The sequence below is a fragment of the Moschus berezovskii genome, chromosome 18 (assembly GCF_049115385.1).
Source record: "Moschus berezovskii isolate FMDL1 chromosome 18, NW_MosBer_1.0, whole genome shotgun sequence".
Lineage (NCBI taxonomy): Eukaryota > Metazoa > Chordata > Mammalia > Artiodactyla > Moschidae > Moschus > Moschus berezovskii.
The window spans coordinates 44,484,296-44,500,608 of record NC_142477.1 but is presented as its reverse complement, the minus strand read 5'-3'; the positions used below and the strand labels follow the sequence as shown (position 1 = coordinate 44,500,608).

Genomic DNA, 16,313 nt, shown 5'->3' with positions numbered 1-16,313 from the left:
CAAAAGACACAGATATAAAGAACAGACTTTTGGATTCTGTGGGGGAAGGTGAGGGTAGGATGATTTGAGAGAATGGCATTGAAACATGTATATTACCATATGTGAAATAGATTACCAGTCCAAGTTTGATGCATGAAACAGGGTACTCAAAGCCGGTGTGCTGGGATGGCCCAGAGGGATGGGATGGGGAGGGATGTGGGAGGGCAGTTGGAGATAGGGGACACATGCACACCTATGGCTGATTCATGTCAATGTATGGCAAAAAACCACAATATTGTGAGGTAATTAGCCTCCAATTAAAATAAATAACTTAATTAAAAAATACAATGTAAATAACTTAACAAATACTTAACTGCTAAAAAATGCTGATCATTATCTGAGCTTTCAGCAAGTCAGAGTGGTAACATCAAAGATCACTGATCACAGATCACCATAACAAATACAGTGAAAAAAAAAAGCTTGAAATATTATAAGAATTATCAAAATGTGACAGAGATATTAAGAGAGCAAATGTTGCTGGAAAAACGGTGCTGATAGACATGTTCAGTGCAGGGTTGCCACAAAAGTTCATTTTGTAAAATATGCAGTTATCTATGAAATGTAATAAAGCAAAGTACAATAAAATGAGGCATGTCTATATCTTGAATAAAAGATTACTTTTATTATTTTTAGAAATTTTTCTTCTTTTAATTTCTTTTTAATACATATGACTGTTTCATCAAAACTTTGTAACAGTCTTCTGGAATTCACAGTATATGTAAGTGCAATACATTCACTGCATGCATACTCAAAGAACCGCTCAGTCATCTTTGACCCTTCACAACCCCACGCGTATGTGTGTGCTCAGTCACTCAGTAGTGTCTGACCCTTCACAACCCCACGCGTATGTGTGTGCTCAGTCACTCAGTAGTGTCTGACCCTTCGCAACCCCATGCGTATGTGTGTGCTCAATCACTCAGTACTGTCTGACCCTTCACAACCCCATGGACTGTAGCCTGTCAGCCTCCTCTATGGAATTTTCTGGGCAAGAACACTTAAGTGGGTTGTCATTTCCTTTTCCCGGGGGCCTTCCCAATCCAGGGATGGAACCCGTCTCTTGCACCTCCTGCACTGGCAGAAGGATTCTTTACCATTGTGCCTCCTGGGAAGCCTACAATGACTTAAATTTGTACCTTAATAATATAAAAAAAAAGAAAATTAAAGTTTTATCATTTTAAAAGCAGAAAAACAGAGATTAGAGTGTAAATCAATGAGACAGAATATAAAATAAATCAGTAAGACCAAAAGCTGGCTCTTTGAGAATAATAAAATCAACAAAACTCTAGCCAGATTGATCATGAAGAAAAAAAGAAAATAAATTACCAACATCAGCAAAGAATGAGGTAACATGTGCTTACTCACTCAGTCATGCCCAACTCTTTGCAACCCCATGGACTATGTTGTCTGCCAGGCTCCTTTGTCTATGGGGATTCTCCAGGCAAGAATACCTGAGTGGGTTGCCATGCCCTCCTCCAGGGGATCTTCCCAACACAGGGACTAAATCCAGGTCTCCTGCTTTGCAGGCAGATTCTTTACCACCTGAGCCACCTAACTACACATAATTAAAAGTGGAGTGGATGTTTTTTTGGCATAATAGCATGAAGAGTACCATGTAATGGTTCCCCAGAGAAACTGGAGAAAATTAATTTTAAAAAATCATTAAAATCTAAGAGTACACAGCAAAAAAAAAAAAACAAACGAAACTCAGTAAGAACAGTAAGAGTATGTGGGATTTGAACCAAGACATCCCTCCTCCAGCTCAGAAAAACAGAAACTCCATTCTAGACCAAGGCAGTCAAGGAAACAGCACTCTCTCTCCAAGTCAGAGGGATTCCTTTCTAGGAAAAGCAGGATGTCAGCATTTCTCACTCTTCCCCCAACTACAAATGCTCAAGTTAAGGGCTGGATAAGTGCACTCGAGATGTGAGAGCTCCTTTCTTCAGAATGGCACCCGCTTGTAGGACAGAGGCTGTTTCTTGGGTGCAGCACCACTGAGAACATAGTGCTCTTTTCAAATGTAATTTTTAAATCCTTCAATTCCACTGAGATAGGACTCTTTCCTCTGCAAAGTGGAAGCATTTAGTGAGTAAGAGGTCATATGATCATGAATGTCTCTGGAATATTTTATTTATGAGCAAGGAAAAAAATGTGGCTTTAGCACTTCATGAGCTTTCAGGTTATTTGAAAACAGCAAGAATTTCCAGTTATTTTCACTGAATTAGTATTGAATAAGATAAAAAGTTAATTCCTACTATTTCAGAAAAGAAACAGACGTTGTATGGCCTTACCAGTAAATGAAATTTCAGTAAATATTCCAATCTTTAAGCAGTATATTTATTAAAAATAGATAAAACTTACTTTCTGATAACCAGTTAAGGACCCTTGAAAAGAACCTATTGAAAGCTTAGCAAATTTGCTATTCCCCAGGATGGCAATCTTCGAACTGAACAGAAAAGAAACCACGAAGGATAAGAGAGGCACAAACTTGTTTTTTGGTTTTTTTTCAGAATTTAATATTAAAAAATATATATATGAAAGTTATTAAAAAATCTTAAAAGATTCATTTTGGGGCCAAATGCTACCACTGAAACTTTTTTCTTGTAATTGATCTAAGGTAAAAAGTAAAAGTTATATAAAAATTAGAGTGGTGACAGCTGTCCAACATAAAGCCTACCTGCAAAAAGGCAGGGCAGAATGAGCTGACTTGAGCAAATATCCACATCATGACCTTAATAACAAGCTTCAAATGCTTTCAGTTGCCAAGGCTGAAAAGGAGGATCATCTTGCATGCTTAGATTCTACTTCTTCAAGAATCCACTGAATACCATTCAAAAAACCAGTTAAAGTTTCAGCCTCTATGTCCTGAACCTATGAGCAAATAAAAAGAGACCATTTGTTACTAAGAAACTAAGCACAAAATCTTATATTTACGTGGGACATTTTTCTGGACACTCAAAAATGAATAGGACTAAAAAAACCCCAGTAAACTTTGGGTGAATAACCAAGTTTTGTCTTCTAGAGAGTTTAGATTAAAAATACCATCTTCTCTTCTGTCTTATAATTACTATCAATATGAGGTCTATTACTTATCTTGGAACTCAGCTTTGATATCAAATATCTCCCACTGGTTAAGCTACTAAAACTGACTTTTAGAATGCTATTCTTTTAAAAAGAATGAATAGGAAAGAATAAAGAAAAATAAAATCAATTAGAAATTAGAGTGAAAAATAAAATGATATTTTTCTCACTAGAGAAAATAGAACCTTACCATCCATGGGTGGTTTAGATGATTCAGACGCAGCTCATGGGCCAAATAAAAACAGGGCATTCTTTTTACATTAGCTTGAGAAATACAAGATAAAACCAGCATTGGTCTCCCGGAAGATCCAAAAGCTGGATCAGTCATTGCCATAATACGAGAAAATTCATCTTGCCATTCATGTCCTAAGGAATATAGTTAAAATCCTTAATTTTCATTACTTAAAAAATAATAAAACAAAATTGAAAACTATAAAAATTATCAGGATCCAAACATAATAATCTGCATCTATCCCTTTATTGCTGTATTCATTTACTGATCTTTCCTAAAACTACATTTATCAGCCTTGCAAGGATCGGAATTTAGATGAAATCAGAGAGAACAAAAACAGTACCACTTACATTTTTCTATGGTTTAAAAGCAAAAGTACTCTGATAAAAGTATTTTCTTCTCACAAATTCTGTAGCCGTCGTTACCCTTTCTTTCAAAGGCCATAGTTTCTAAAATTTAAACATATGATTGAGTCTAGCTTTTTTATTGAAACTGAAAAATCTCTGCCTTTCAGTGGAGTGTCAGTCATTGATATTTGGTGGTGGGCAGAATTCTAAAATAACCCTAATAACTCAAATTCTTTTCTATTATCTCCTCTGAGTGTGGGAAGAATCTGTAAACACATGGGATATCACCAACATGGTTAGGCTATCTAACAAGACACAGCTGACTTCAAGAAAGGGAGACTATAATCAGTGAGCCTAGTCTAGTCAGGTAAGCCCTTAAAACAGATGAGATTCTTCCCAGTCAGAAAGATCCTCCATTGCTGGATTTCAAGACAGAGGGGTCACATGGCAAGAAATGAAGATGGCCTGTGAAGCTGAGAGCAGCCCTCAGCTGACAGCCAGCAAGGAAACAGGGACCTCAGATCTACAAAAGTAAACTGAACTTAGTCAATAATCTGAATGAGCTAGATAGCAGATTTTTCCCCAGAACCTTCAGAAAGGGATGTAACCCATCTCTCACCCTAATTTCAGCCTGTGAGACACTTGGCAGAGAACCCAGCCAAGCTGTACTCAGACTTCTGACATAAAGGACTCTGAGCTAATAAACAGATGCATTTTTAAGCCACCAGGTTGGCAGTAATTTCTTATATATTAACAGAAAACAAACAAACATTGTAATTATCAACACAGTACATTTAAATCTATCACGTATTTACTGAATTTTGACTTGTCCCATCTACTTTGTTCCTTTTACCCTCTTTTCCTGTGCTCTTTTGAACTGACTTCTTTAATGATTACATTTTATCTTCACTACTGGCTTATTTAATTATATCTGTTACACTTTTTTAGTGGTTGGTTGCTCAAAGATTTACAAAGTATATTTTAAATTTACAACAGTATACCTTTAAAAAGTATTATATAGCTTCACATATAGAACCTTATAATACATTTCCATTTCTGTCTTTCCATTCTGTTTAATATTGTTACAATATATTTTAAAAAATATCATGTTTTCCTTTAAATAATGATAAAGAAATTAAAATTAGAAAAAAATATTTTATGTATAGCTATACTGTTTCTATCCCAAGGCTTCTTCTTTCTTTCTGTGAATGCAGTTTTCCACCTGGTATACTATTCTCCCTGAAGTTTCCTTTAATATTTATTGTAATAAAAATTTGCTGACTGAACTTTCTCAGATTTTGTCTGTCTAAAAAATGTCTTGATTCTGCCTTCATTTTGAAAGATATGTCTGCTGGATCCCCCCCACCCCCACCCCACCCTTTGCAATACTATAAAGATTTCCCTTCATTACTATCTAGCTTACAGCAAAATTCTATCAGAAAGTCTCTGTCCTTATCTTTGGTCCTCTACATGTATGCTTTGCTTTGCCATGGCTACCTTCAAGATATTCTCTTCATCTTTTGTTTTCACCAGTTTGGCTATGATGTATCTGTATTTTTTATTTATCACTTCTGGAGTTCTTTGAGAAACTTGGATCTGTGGTTTATTGTCTTTCAGTAATTTTGAAATAGCTTTGGTCATTATTTGTTCAGAACTTTCTTTATCCCTGTTCTTACTCCCTTCATATTTTGGGATTCCAGTCTCATATAAATTGAATCAGGGGTTCACATACCACACACTCTAGATATTTTTATAAGTAATTATTTTTGTAAAAACCGCGAAGCCATTCATTCGCAAAATGTCCATGGCTACTTTTGCACTATAGTATCAGAGCTGAGTAATTGTAAGAGATTATATGGCTCACATGCCTAAAATATGTACTACCTAAACCTTTAAGAAAATGACAACCCCTGAGTTAGATCACCTCATCAGTTTTGCCCAGCTCTTGCTCTGCCCTCCAGTACCAATTTTTTCCTTTTTAAAACTTTTTATTTTTTAATTAATTTCTGGCTGTGCTGGGTCTTCGTTGCTATGTGGGCTTTTCTCTAGTTGTGGCAAGTGGGGGCTACTCTCTAATTGCAGTGCGCAGGCTTATCACTGCAGTGCCTTCTCTTGTGGCAGAGCACAGACTCTGGGGAGCATGGGCTTCAATAACTGCAGCACACGGGCTCAGTGGTTGTGACTTCCAGGCTCCAGGACAAAGGCTCAGTTACTCCATAGCATGTGGGATATTCCCGGACCAGGGATCAAACCCATGTCTCCTGCATTGGCAGGCGGATTCCTGACCCTGAGCCACCAGGGAAACCCATCTCTTTAATCTATGTAATTTCAATTGATCTATCTTCACATTCACAAAAGGTTTCCTTTGTTGATATGTCCACTGAAGGAACTATTCACCTGTTGTATTTTTGGTGTTTAGCACACCCATTTTACTTCTTCATAGCTTCTTTCCCTCTGCTGAAAATCTCTATTAGTTCACACATATTGGTCACTTTTTTTCACTAGATTTTTCAACATATTAATCATAGTTATTTTTATGTCCTTTTCTGAGGGTGCCAATATTGAGGCCATTTCTGGGTCTAGTTCCATTGACTGCTTTATCTCTTAAGAATGGGTCATTTCATTTTTGGTTTTTTTTGTATCTTATACTTTTTAATTTAATGCTAGATGTTTTATGTGGAAGAACAGAAGAGACTGAGGTAAAAAGGATTTACTTCTACAATGGGTAAGCTTCTTCTCCTGTTAGGCCATTTATGCAGTGAGATGAGTCCAATTAGCATGAGTTTGAGTGCACTCCGGGAGTTGGTGATGGACAGGGAGGCCTGGCGTGCTGTGATTCATGGGGTCGCGGAGAGTCGGACACGACTGAGCGACTGAACTGAACTGAACTGAACTGAGCTGCATTTGGCTTTTGCTGTTATAGTTAATTTCACTGCACTAAAAGCTGTAAATTCTTTCAGCAGTGGACTGCTTCTACCTTTTTCCAAGTGAGAATAATATATTGCATATTTATGCCCTACCTTGTTCACAAAGGATTTGGGAAAGAAATTACAATATTGGCTTATGGCCCAATAGTATTCTATATTCATGCCATTTATCAATGTGAATGGCTGTTATTCAGAATATATGGAGAGTGTTCTTAACTAATCCACTTTATTAAACACTCCACCAACCTCTCTACTATCTGGATGATTAAAATAACCTAACATTTTTCATTTACCTGCATAAATTATTTGAATAAGGCCAAAAGGAAACAAAATATCAATAACTAAAAGTACATAAGTATGAAACAACAAAAAAATACTATGTAGTTATAGCAGCAAACTGTGCATCAGAATTCTGTAAAGTTTGTCCAAAAAAACAGAGCCAACACACAACCCACCTCTATGAGTCATAATCCATCAGGATAGGAATCAGGCTGCCATGTTTTTAACAAGATCCGCAAGTGATCCTAACGCACATCAAGGTTTGAGAATTCAATATTGATAGTAATAATATTAACAGAATCACACTGATAAAATTAGCCATGATATTCTTAACAAGCCACAATAAAACCTATAAAAATACTTTCTTATTTGCTTTGCAAAGAAAGCGCTTTTAAAAAGAAAATAAGATAATGCTTACTTTTATGAGCTTCAGCATTTGCAACATAGATGAACCCATCAACAACTTCACACACCTTCTGAATTTGTGGAATTACACTGTACCGGCTCCCTTGTTGATCATCCCCTTCATTCTGTATACTGAACATCTTGTTAACTGCACTTGTATGCTCTTCTCTTGCTCTATCTCTTTCCTTTCTATAAGTAAAATGTAAATATAAAACATAAACAGACACTGAACAGGCTTCACCCCCCTTAAAATATTCTATTACTGATGTCTCAGGTAGGCTGCTAAGTAGTCTTACCTTGTAGTTGAATATAGTATTAGGATGTTGAATTTATGTTGATTGTTCAACTGAAAACTAACTCCTGATCCAATACCTAAAGGAGAAAAGTACAGTTATCAATACAAAAGATAAAGATAGCAAAAGATGACAATGAAAACATTACTTAGTATAAAAAGAACAAACAAAAAACTATGACAAGTTATATATAGCTTTGGAATAAAATGTTTATGTTGAAGAAAAGATGCTATATGCAATTTTCATTCACAAAATAGCAAACTATGGATACAGAATAAAAAACTCTTAGGATGCTAAAGCTGAAACTGCAATACTTTGGCCACCTCATGCGACGAGTTGACTCACTGGAAAAGACTCTGATGCTGGGAAAGGTTGGGGGCGGGAGGAGAAGGGGACGACGGAGAATGAGATGGCTGGATGGCATCACCGATTCTGTGGACATGAGTTTGAGTGAACTCCGGGAGTTGGTGATGGACAGGGAGGCCTGGCGTGCTGTGATTCATGGGGTCGCGGAGAGTCGGACACGACTGAGCGACTGAACTGAACTGAACTGAACTGAGGCTTTAACATTGCTTTTTTTTTTTTTTTACCATCATCACTATCATCATTAACTTTACTAGTATCCTATCAGTAGCAGCTGCATCATAACAACTACCTCTACTTATCCTCAAGATTGACTTAGTTTCACTTTTTTTATATTTCTCATTAGTCTCATACTCCACGTATACGTTCAACCAAATGGGTTTTTTCCCTGCACTCTGAAAAGGCATTTTTAAATTCATGGTGTCTTAGAAAATTGAAGAAATACAGCAAACACTGAAATTTGGAATTAGATTTGAGCTAGAATTTGTCACATATACCCATGTTTCTGTGAGCCTTGGTTTTGACACTGAAATACAGAAATAATACACATATTTTACAGTTATTATAAGCATTAAATAAGATCACATAAATAACTGGTAAGTAACAGGTGCTAAATATTACTTCTTACTATATTTTATATCTAAATCATTCAACACTATTATTTGTCCTTCTTTTTTAACTCCTTCCCTCCTTTGTGTTTACACTCAGGGGTTGATTCTCCTCTTGCCTCCTGGAAAGATCCTTCTCCTCCTCTTTGGCTTTGTGTCTTTTTGCTATATATTAATAAACATCCTTTTAGATCTGTCTACTCCTCTCCATTCCCACCCCACACCTTTAATTTAGATATCATCATCTCTCCCCTGAACTTACGTAATCATTTCTAAATATGCTCCTAAATCCACTTCTGTTCCCTACTATCCAATCTTCTGACAGCAGCTGGAGAGATTGCTTTAAAATGTCTTTAATTATGTCTCTTCTCTTCAAAGCCACTGCTCTTCAGACAAATAAAACTTTAATATAATATGGCCTCTACTTACCTCACTGTGTTGTGCTTAGTCGCTCAGTAGTGTCCGACTCTGTGACCCCATGGACTGTGGCCCACCAGGCTCCTCAGTCCATGGGGATTCTCTAGGCAAGAATACTTGAGTGGGTTGCCATGCCCTTCTCTAGGGGATCTTCCCAACCCAGGGATTGAACCCAGGTCTCTGGCATTGCAGGTGATTCTTTGCCATCTGAGCCACCAGGGAAGCCCAAGAACAACTCCATCTTTCATATCCTTAATCCCTGCATTATAACCAATCTAGACATTTAAAGAAGCCATGCCATAATATCATACATCACCATTTCAGGCAACACATTATATAGAGATTCTAGCGGGGTCTGTCGGAGAAGGCAATGGCAAGCCACTCCAGTACTCTTGCCTAGAAAATCCCATGGATGGAGGAGCCTGGTAGGCTGCAGTCTGTGGGATCGCTAAGGGTCAGACACGACTGAGCGACTTCACTTTCACTTTCACACATTGGAGAAGGAAATGGCAACCCACTCCAGTGTTCTTGCCTGGAGAATCCCAGGGACGGGGGAGCCTGGTGGGCTTCCCTCTAAGGGGTCACACAGAGTTGGACACGACTGAAGTGACGCAGTAGCAGCAGCGGGGTCTGTAAGCATTTCAGGCAAAGTGGCGCTAGTCTTCCACCACCAGGGGACTTCCCAAAGATATCATAAAAACATTCTACCATTTTGGGAATGATGGAAGTCAGGAGGAGAAGAGACAGAGAACGAGATGGTTGGACGGTGTCACTGACTCAATGGATATGCATTTTGAGCAAGCTCCAGGAGATGGTGAAGGAAGCCTGGCGTGCTACAGTCCATGGGATCGCAAAGAATCAGACATGACTGAGTAACTGAACAACAACCATGTCTCTGATCTTTGTTTTCATCAGTTTAACTTCCAGAAACTACCTTCTCAACACATCTAACCTCAGTCCAATAAGATTTGCATGCTGTTTTGCCCCAGCTTGCCAATGACTCATCTCTTTACCCTTCCCTGACCTTGCAGGATCTGAAGCACAGTTAGACTGGCAATTTCAAACAATCACAACTACTCTGCAGAATGAAATGGCAATTTCATAATCAGCCAATTTCCCCATATCCCCAACCTCTTATTGAAATGGGATCCTTCCACTTCATGTCCCAACCTGAAACTGGCCTGTGCCTAGGTGCTGCTTCTCTTGCAGTGGGCTTCCAGTAACTAAACTGCTTATTCTCTCACATCTCAGGGTACAGAGATGAGTGTTCTCTTTACTTCTCAATGCCATGTCTTAAACCATTACTCACCAACCCTCTTGAAAAAACTTCACCTCTTTGAGACACACACACCATTTAGCTCTAATACCATCTCCCCATCCTTAACCTGGTCACTTATGAATCTACTTTTGATCATCCCTTTCTCCAAATATTCACTGAAGATTATAGCACCTGGCTTACAATCTTCTACTTTATCCTCAGAAACTTCCAAGTTTACATGGACTTCATATGATTCCTAAATCTTCATCTCTAGCCCAGATCTTTCTTTGGAGACATGAATGCATAAAGTATTCCATAAAATCATTCATTTATTCATCAAATACATATTGAATGTCTACTATGTGCCTAGCACTACAGATACAACTAAGAATAAAGCTGACAAGAGAGACTTCCCCGGTGGTCCAGTGGTTGAGAATCCATCTGCCAATGCAAGGGATACGGTCCGGAATGATTGCACACGTCACAGAGCAACTAAGTCTGTGTACCACAACTACTGAGCTCGCAAACAGCAACTACTGAGCTTGAATGCTGCAACTATTGACACCTGCATCCCTAAAGCCCATGCTCTGCAACAAGAGAAGCCACCAAAATGAGAAACCTGAGCACTGTAATGAAGAGTAGCCCCAGCTTGCCACAACTAGAAAAAGCCCACATGCAGCAGCAAAGACCCAGTGCAGCCAAAAATGGTTTAAAAAAAAAAACAAAACACCTCTTTAAAAGAAAGGCTGAGATTTCTGGTCTAATGGGACTCACATTCAAATGGCTAGCTTATAGCAAACATCTGTGCTTGTATAAAAAGTTTCTCTTCCTACTCCTGTGTTTCCTTAACCTAGAGAATGACACCATCATCCAATATGAAAATAAGACCCAGAAACCAGGAATTATTACTGCTGATACACATTGAGTCAATTCCACATCCTTCATATTTTATCACAATATTATAGTGGTTTCTTAATGGGTATTCATGCCTTTGGAGCCCCTTCTAATCAATTCTCCACTCAGGAGCCAGAGTGATCTATCTAAAATGCCATCTTGATCATCTTACTTTTCTGCTTCAAATCCTTCAATATAATGTTTAAGTTTGACATATAAGCATCTTCTCACCTGGCCCCACTCTGGACACACAGAGCTACTTCAAGTGTGTCACACACACTCAGAACTTTGAGAATTTAGAGATGCAATTCTCACTGCTTAGAATATTTTACCTTTTTTTTGATGGCTTACTCCTGCTTATCAAAATGACTCATATAAGGCATCATGTTCAATGCAGAGCCTTCCATGACCCTTACCTTTCTACATAGAAGCTCATTACACCATGTTCTAATCACTTGTATACATGTCTCTGCCCTCACCTAGACTAACCACCTTTCAGGGCAAAGAGGAGATTTTTGATGTTGTTTGTTTTAAATCACTGCATCTTTAGTATCTAATAGGTACCCTCAACAAATCAAAAAGTAAAGCAGAAGCTAGACCACTGTTACACATGTTTATTATAAATCCTGCTTACCAAATTAACTACATGGTTGTTGTTCCTGTTGTTTTTCATAGAAATAAAGGTAAGGTGACAATTTAGCTCTTTTTTCAAATTCCAAGACATATCAAGTACTGTGAATATAGTAGATGCTGAATGGTTTTTACTGTAACATTCTTTTAAAATATAGTACAACATTTTGATAACATACAATTTGCTTTCATATAATCTCATATTCTAGACTGAGGAGGTAAGAAAAAGCTTACCTCTTACAAAAAAGTAAATTAATTCTTTCACTCCATAGAGACGTGAGGGCTCCCATCCATCAAATTAGTACATTTCATTACATCAAAGAGTTAAATATATAAAAAAACTAATTTTTTCTATGTAATACTAGAGTCAAGCTCAAAGTGTTTGAATTACTACGAACTGTACATTAACATGAGACTTACCATCAATCTGCCTCTGAGGCAAACCAGCTGTTGGGCAAAGTTCCTCAGAAGACATCAAACTCAATACCAAAGATGTATTTAGTTCTTCCAAACCTGGTCCAAACATGGCAAATCGTGGTTCATTCTGAATGATCAATGAGTGTAAAAATGAGGTGACAGCTCCATACATAGGACGGCTAGATTTTGAGGACCTTCTTGTATGTGGACAGCACATTTTATAACTGTATAAAATTGTCACAATTAGAAAATTAACACAAATACTTACTTAGCCATTTATTCATTCAACAATATATAAGGCATTGAAAACTTGCTAGACAAAAGGGATACAATGGTTACTGCCCTAATCCTCACGGAGGGCAGTGGAGGACAGATACTATTATATCAATAATACATATGTCAAGTGCCATCATAGAAAAAGCACAAGGTACTATGGGAGTAGTGGTGGTCAAGTAACTGATGATGTCCTCCCCAGGGAGCGGTTACCTTTTATTTTTTCATTTAGATTCTCTCATGAAACACTTGGTCTAACGTGTTTTAATGGTTAAAATTCACTACATAGAGCAGTGATTCTCAACCTGGGGAGATTTTGCACCCCCTGGGAACATCTGCTAATGTCTGGAGACATTTTTGTCATCACAGCTACAGGGGGAGTGGGGCAGTGCTACTGACACCTAGCAGATCCTGGGATGCTATTAAACATGCTACAATGCACACACAAGATAGTTCCCATAACACCCGGTCCATAATGTCAATAGCGCCAAGACTGAGAAACCCTGCACTAAACTACATAGTTAGCATAAAAATGTCCTTAGAGGTAAAAAAGAAAAAAATTACTAAAAGCTACTGATATAAATGAATTTCTTAGAGTACTTCCATTAACACTAACAGTTCAATAAGTACTTATTACAGGTTACTTAGCAAACTAAAAATCATGTGAAAGAAACAACTTTTTCAATAGCCATACATTTCTAAACAAGTGATTCAACATGTTATCAAAAATTACAACAAAGTTGCTCAAATCTAAATAAAACCTAAAGCCCTTTAAATCAAGCTGGTTAAGACAATCATTAACTTTATAAGAAAATCATCTTTACTTAGGAATCTTGTAATTTAAGGGAAAAAAAAAGTCAACGTTGCAGCTGGGTAGATTTGGCCAAGCCTCACCACTTTAATTAGTCATATAAACCACTTATAGCCTGAACTTCAGTTTTTTAAATTTGCATTATTTAAGCAATAACAATCAACCCAAGATGACAAGCATCAGAAATAATTAACATGCTCACAAATGGTCATGTTGTTTGCCACTAAATCGTTTCTCTCCAACCCCATGGACTGCAGCATGCCAGGCTCCCCTGTCCTTGACTATCTCCCAGAGTTTGCTCAGATTCATATCCACTGAGTCAGATCACAAATGTTTGTTACTATGATTATTACTATCCCTATGAAAACATGGTTCCACAGCACCACAGGTACACCTGATGTCTTGGCTGGCTGTGGGACAATGTATAAGTAAGCAGCAAGTGAGACTACAGTGCCATGCTGTTTAGTCACTAAGTCGTGTCTGACTTTTGAGTGCCCGTGGACGATAGCCTACCAGGCTCCTCTGTCCACGGGATTTCCCAGGCAAGAACACTGGGGTGGGTTGCCATTTTCTCCTCCAGGGCATCTTCCTGACCCAGGGATTGAACCTGCACCTCCTGCACTGCAAAAGGATTCTTTACCACTGAGCCGTCACTTGTTAAATCTATACACATGCACATTTTAGTTAACGAGTCTCACAAGACTTGATGTAATGGCATCTGTATTGGAATAAGGATTCTAAATAACTTAAAATATGGGAAAAAAATACCACAACCATATGTAGCCAGTAAGTCTAGCACAGGAAAACAATCCTTACCTAAAGCACAAATACTCTTTTTTTTTAGGTGCTATATTCTGTCACAGACTTCTGTCACAGTAGGTCCTGAAGGATGTTATTTAACCTAACCCCCAATTCTTACAAAAGGACCCTTAGACCCAAAATTAATGCACAAATTTGTAGGAGGACCAAGATTAACTTAGGCTACTGACTTGCTATAATCAAATTAATGTATTCTTTTTAATTCATAAAACTAGATACTTACACTGCCATGTAGTCAAAAAATGCACCATCGGTGACCTCAGATATAGGCTTTGTTAAGATTTCAAGATCTGGAAGAGACTTCCAGTCAACAGAAGACCAAGAAGGAAGATCCCGCAACAGAAAATATCTCCACAGAATTGGATCTCGGACAGTTTCATTCCAATAATGACTTGTACTTCCCAACTGACATAGGTCATGAGGTGAAAGAAATGACAAAATATATAGCTGTACGTCAATCTGAAACAGAGAGAAGCAGCAGGTAGGTAAAGGGGATGAATAATTTACCTTGGCAGATAGGTTTTTTGAAAAATAAATTACAAATTAACAGTTATCCTGGGAAACTAAAGGTCAACTGAACAATCTATCGCTTTAATAATTAAATCTATCACAATAAATTACAAAATTAACAAACAACTTTTATACTAAATAGTAAAAAATCAACAGTCATTATCTTTAATAATGAAATTTACCATGCTGAAGTTAATTTCCTGCCTCAGGGTAGAATCATAAGGAACACTTCATTTTGACACACTGAAACATTCCTGAAAAACCACCCATTGTTCTGGTATTTTTCAAGCAAAATAATCAGTGTATTTCATTTCTCCTTGAGAATATTCTACCACATAATTTGCATTAAATTACTTAATAAAATAATTTATTCTTCAAAATAAAATCTTTATCAAGTGAACAAATTTGATTTTATCATTAGATCAAATCAAAGAATATATCTGCCACCTGTGTTCTTCTGTAAAAATCTGTTATCTCTGCAAGGAGAACCATGGAGGAAATTTAAGCCTGCAGTTTTCAATTTCTGATATACCTCAGAGGGAAGTGATAACAGTCCAGCTAAGATACAGAATTTTAATTTCTAAGATATTCTCCTCTCGCTGTTTCCCCATCTTCCTAAAAAGTTTAACAAGGAATGAGGTGTGTAATTCTCAAGGCCTGCTGTAACTTGAGGCCCTTGTAACTTAGTTATTTAATTTCACTTGTCGGTTTTGTTACTTGAAATAATAACCGCAAAATCCTCAGAGTGTTTTGATACGTGAAGCCTAGGATGAAAGATGCTGAGAACACAGACGCGGAATGCTGTCCATGCTTTCCCAGAATGTCTGGAATGGTCTCAGCATTTCCTCAACCGGATGTTCAAGGTGTCCCAGTCCCCAAACTCGCTTTGGGGGAGAAAACCTGAGGGTGACCTGGCAGGTTACCAGGGCGCTCCTTGCAGGTGAGTTTCGCAGCAACCTTCGGTCCGGCTGCCAGGCACCAAGCGACAACGCTAAGGCGGCTCTGTTCAACTGCGGCCCCACAGGTGACGACAGTGCCCGTAAAGCCGCATGGACCGCGCCAGACAGGCTGGGCCCAGCGGGCGCCCCCCGCCCCGGCCCCCGAGAGCCGCCCCAGCGAGCGCCCCTCCCTCGGTTCCTCGCGGGCGGCGACCGACGCTCACCGGCAGCCGCGTCAGAGAACTGGCCTCCTCGGCCGCCTCCTCCGCGGAGGCCCTCGGAGCAGTCCTGTCCTTGCCAACCGACTGCCAGAAGTTCCTCCAGCCGCTGAGGAAGGCCGCCTCGAGGCGGCCCCAGTCGCTGTGAGGAGGCTGAGGAGAGCTCCCTCGGCCGCCAGGGTCGCTTCCCGCCATGGCTGCCTCCGCCTCTCGGGACGCGCCGCCGGGTGACGCGGCGCAGCCGCGCCCCGCCTCCCCACCCTTCCCTTGCGCCTCCCTGCTCCGCTCCCTGCGTTCCCCGCAACCCCTGCCCTCCTACCCCTGTCCCACCCCAGATGAAGAAGCCTCCAGAGCCGTGGGGAGAATGGAGAGATGGCCCAATTGAGCGTGGCTCGCAGCGGAGCTTGAAACTCCCACCAGAAATCCCTGCGCCCCTCACTTAAGGTCCCAACCTCAGGCGCGCTGACCTCACCCATTGATATAAGATCTCTCGCCCTTTGCCTCTCTGCGTTACTTCACCCAAGGCCGTGCCTCTGTGTGGAACTCATTTCCTCTTT

General features: G+C 39.1%; 1 protein-coding gene across 2 annotated transcripts; it reads right to left on the bottom strand.

Moving 5' to 3' along the window:
* Nucleotides 1-2,123: 2,123 nt before the first annotated feature.
* FBXO4 (F-box protein 4) lies at nucleotides 2,124-16,008 on the bottom strand. 2 transcript variants are annotated; one of them, XM_055422116.2, is made up of 7 exons: nucleotides 15,763-16,003; nucleotides 14,314-14,549; nucleotides 12,191-12,411; nucleotides 7,604-7,679; nucleotides 7,321-7,496; nucleotides 3,308-3,483; nucleotides 2,124-2,907 (listed from the first exon to the last, which is right to left on the bottom strand). In XM_055422116.2, exons 1-7 carry the CDS (start codon nucleotides 15,949-15,951, stop codon nucleotides 2,818-2,820), a joined length of 1,164 nt encoding a protein of 387 aa, XP_055278091.2. In that variant the 5' UTR covers nucleotides 15,952-16,003; the 3' UTR covers nucleotides 2,124-2,817. The 2 variants fall into 2 exon arrangements, with proteins under 2 accessions (XP_055278091.2, XP_088683795.1); XM_088827669.1 differs by lacking the exon at nucleotides 2,124-2,907 and adding an exon at nucleotides 7,079-7,147 and having other exon boundaries at nucleotides 3,348-3,483; nucleotides 15,763-16,008.
* Between the last annotated feature and the right edge of the window lie 305 nt (nucleotides 16,009-16,313).

Coding starts and splice junctions, on each gene's coding strand:
- FBXO4 (XM_055422116.2), bottom strand. CDS start 15,951: ATGGCGGGAAGCGACCCTGGCGGCCGAGGGAGCTCTCCTCAGCCTCCT. Junction 7,680..12,190: donor GCCTCAGAGGCAGATTGATG/GTAAGTCTCATG, acceptor TTTCTCCTTTAG/GTATTGGATCAGGAGTTAGT. Junction 2,908..3,307: donor ATCTAAACCACCCATGGATG/GTAAGGTTCTAT, acceptor ATTTGCTCATAG/GTTCAGGACATAGAGGCTGA.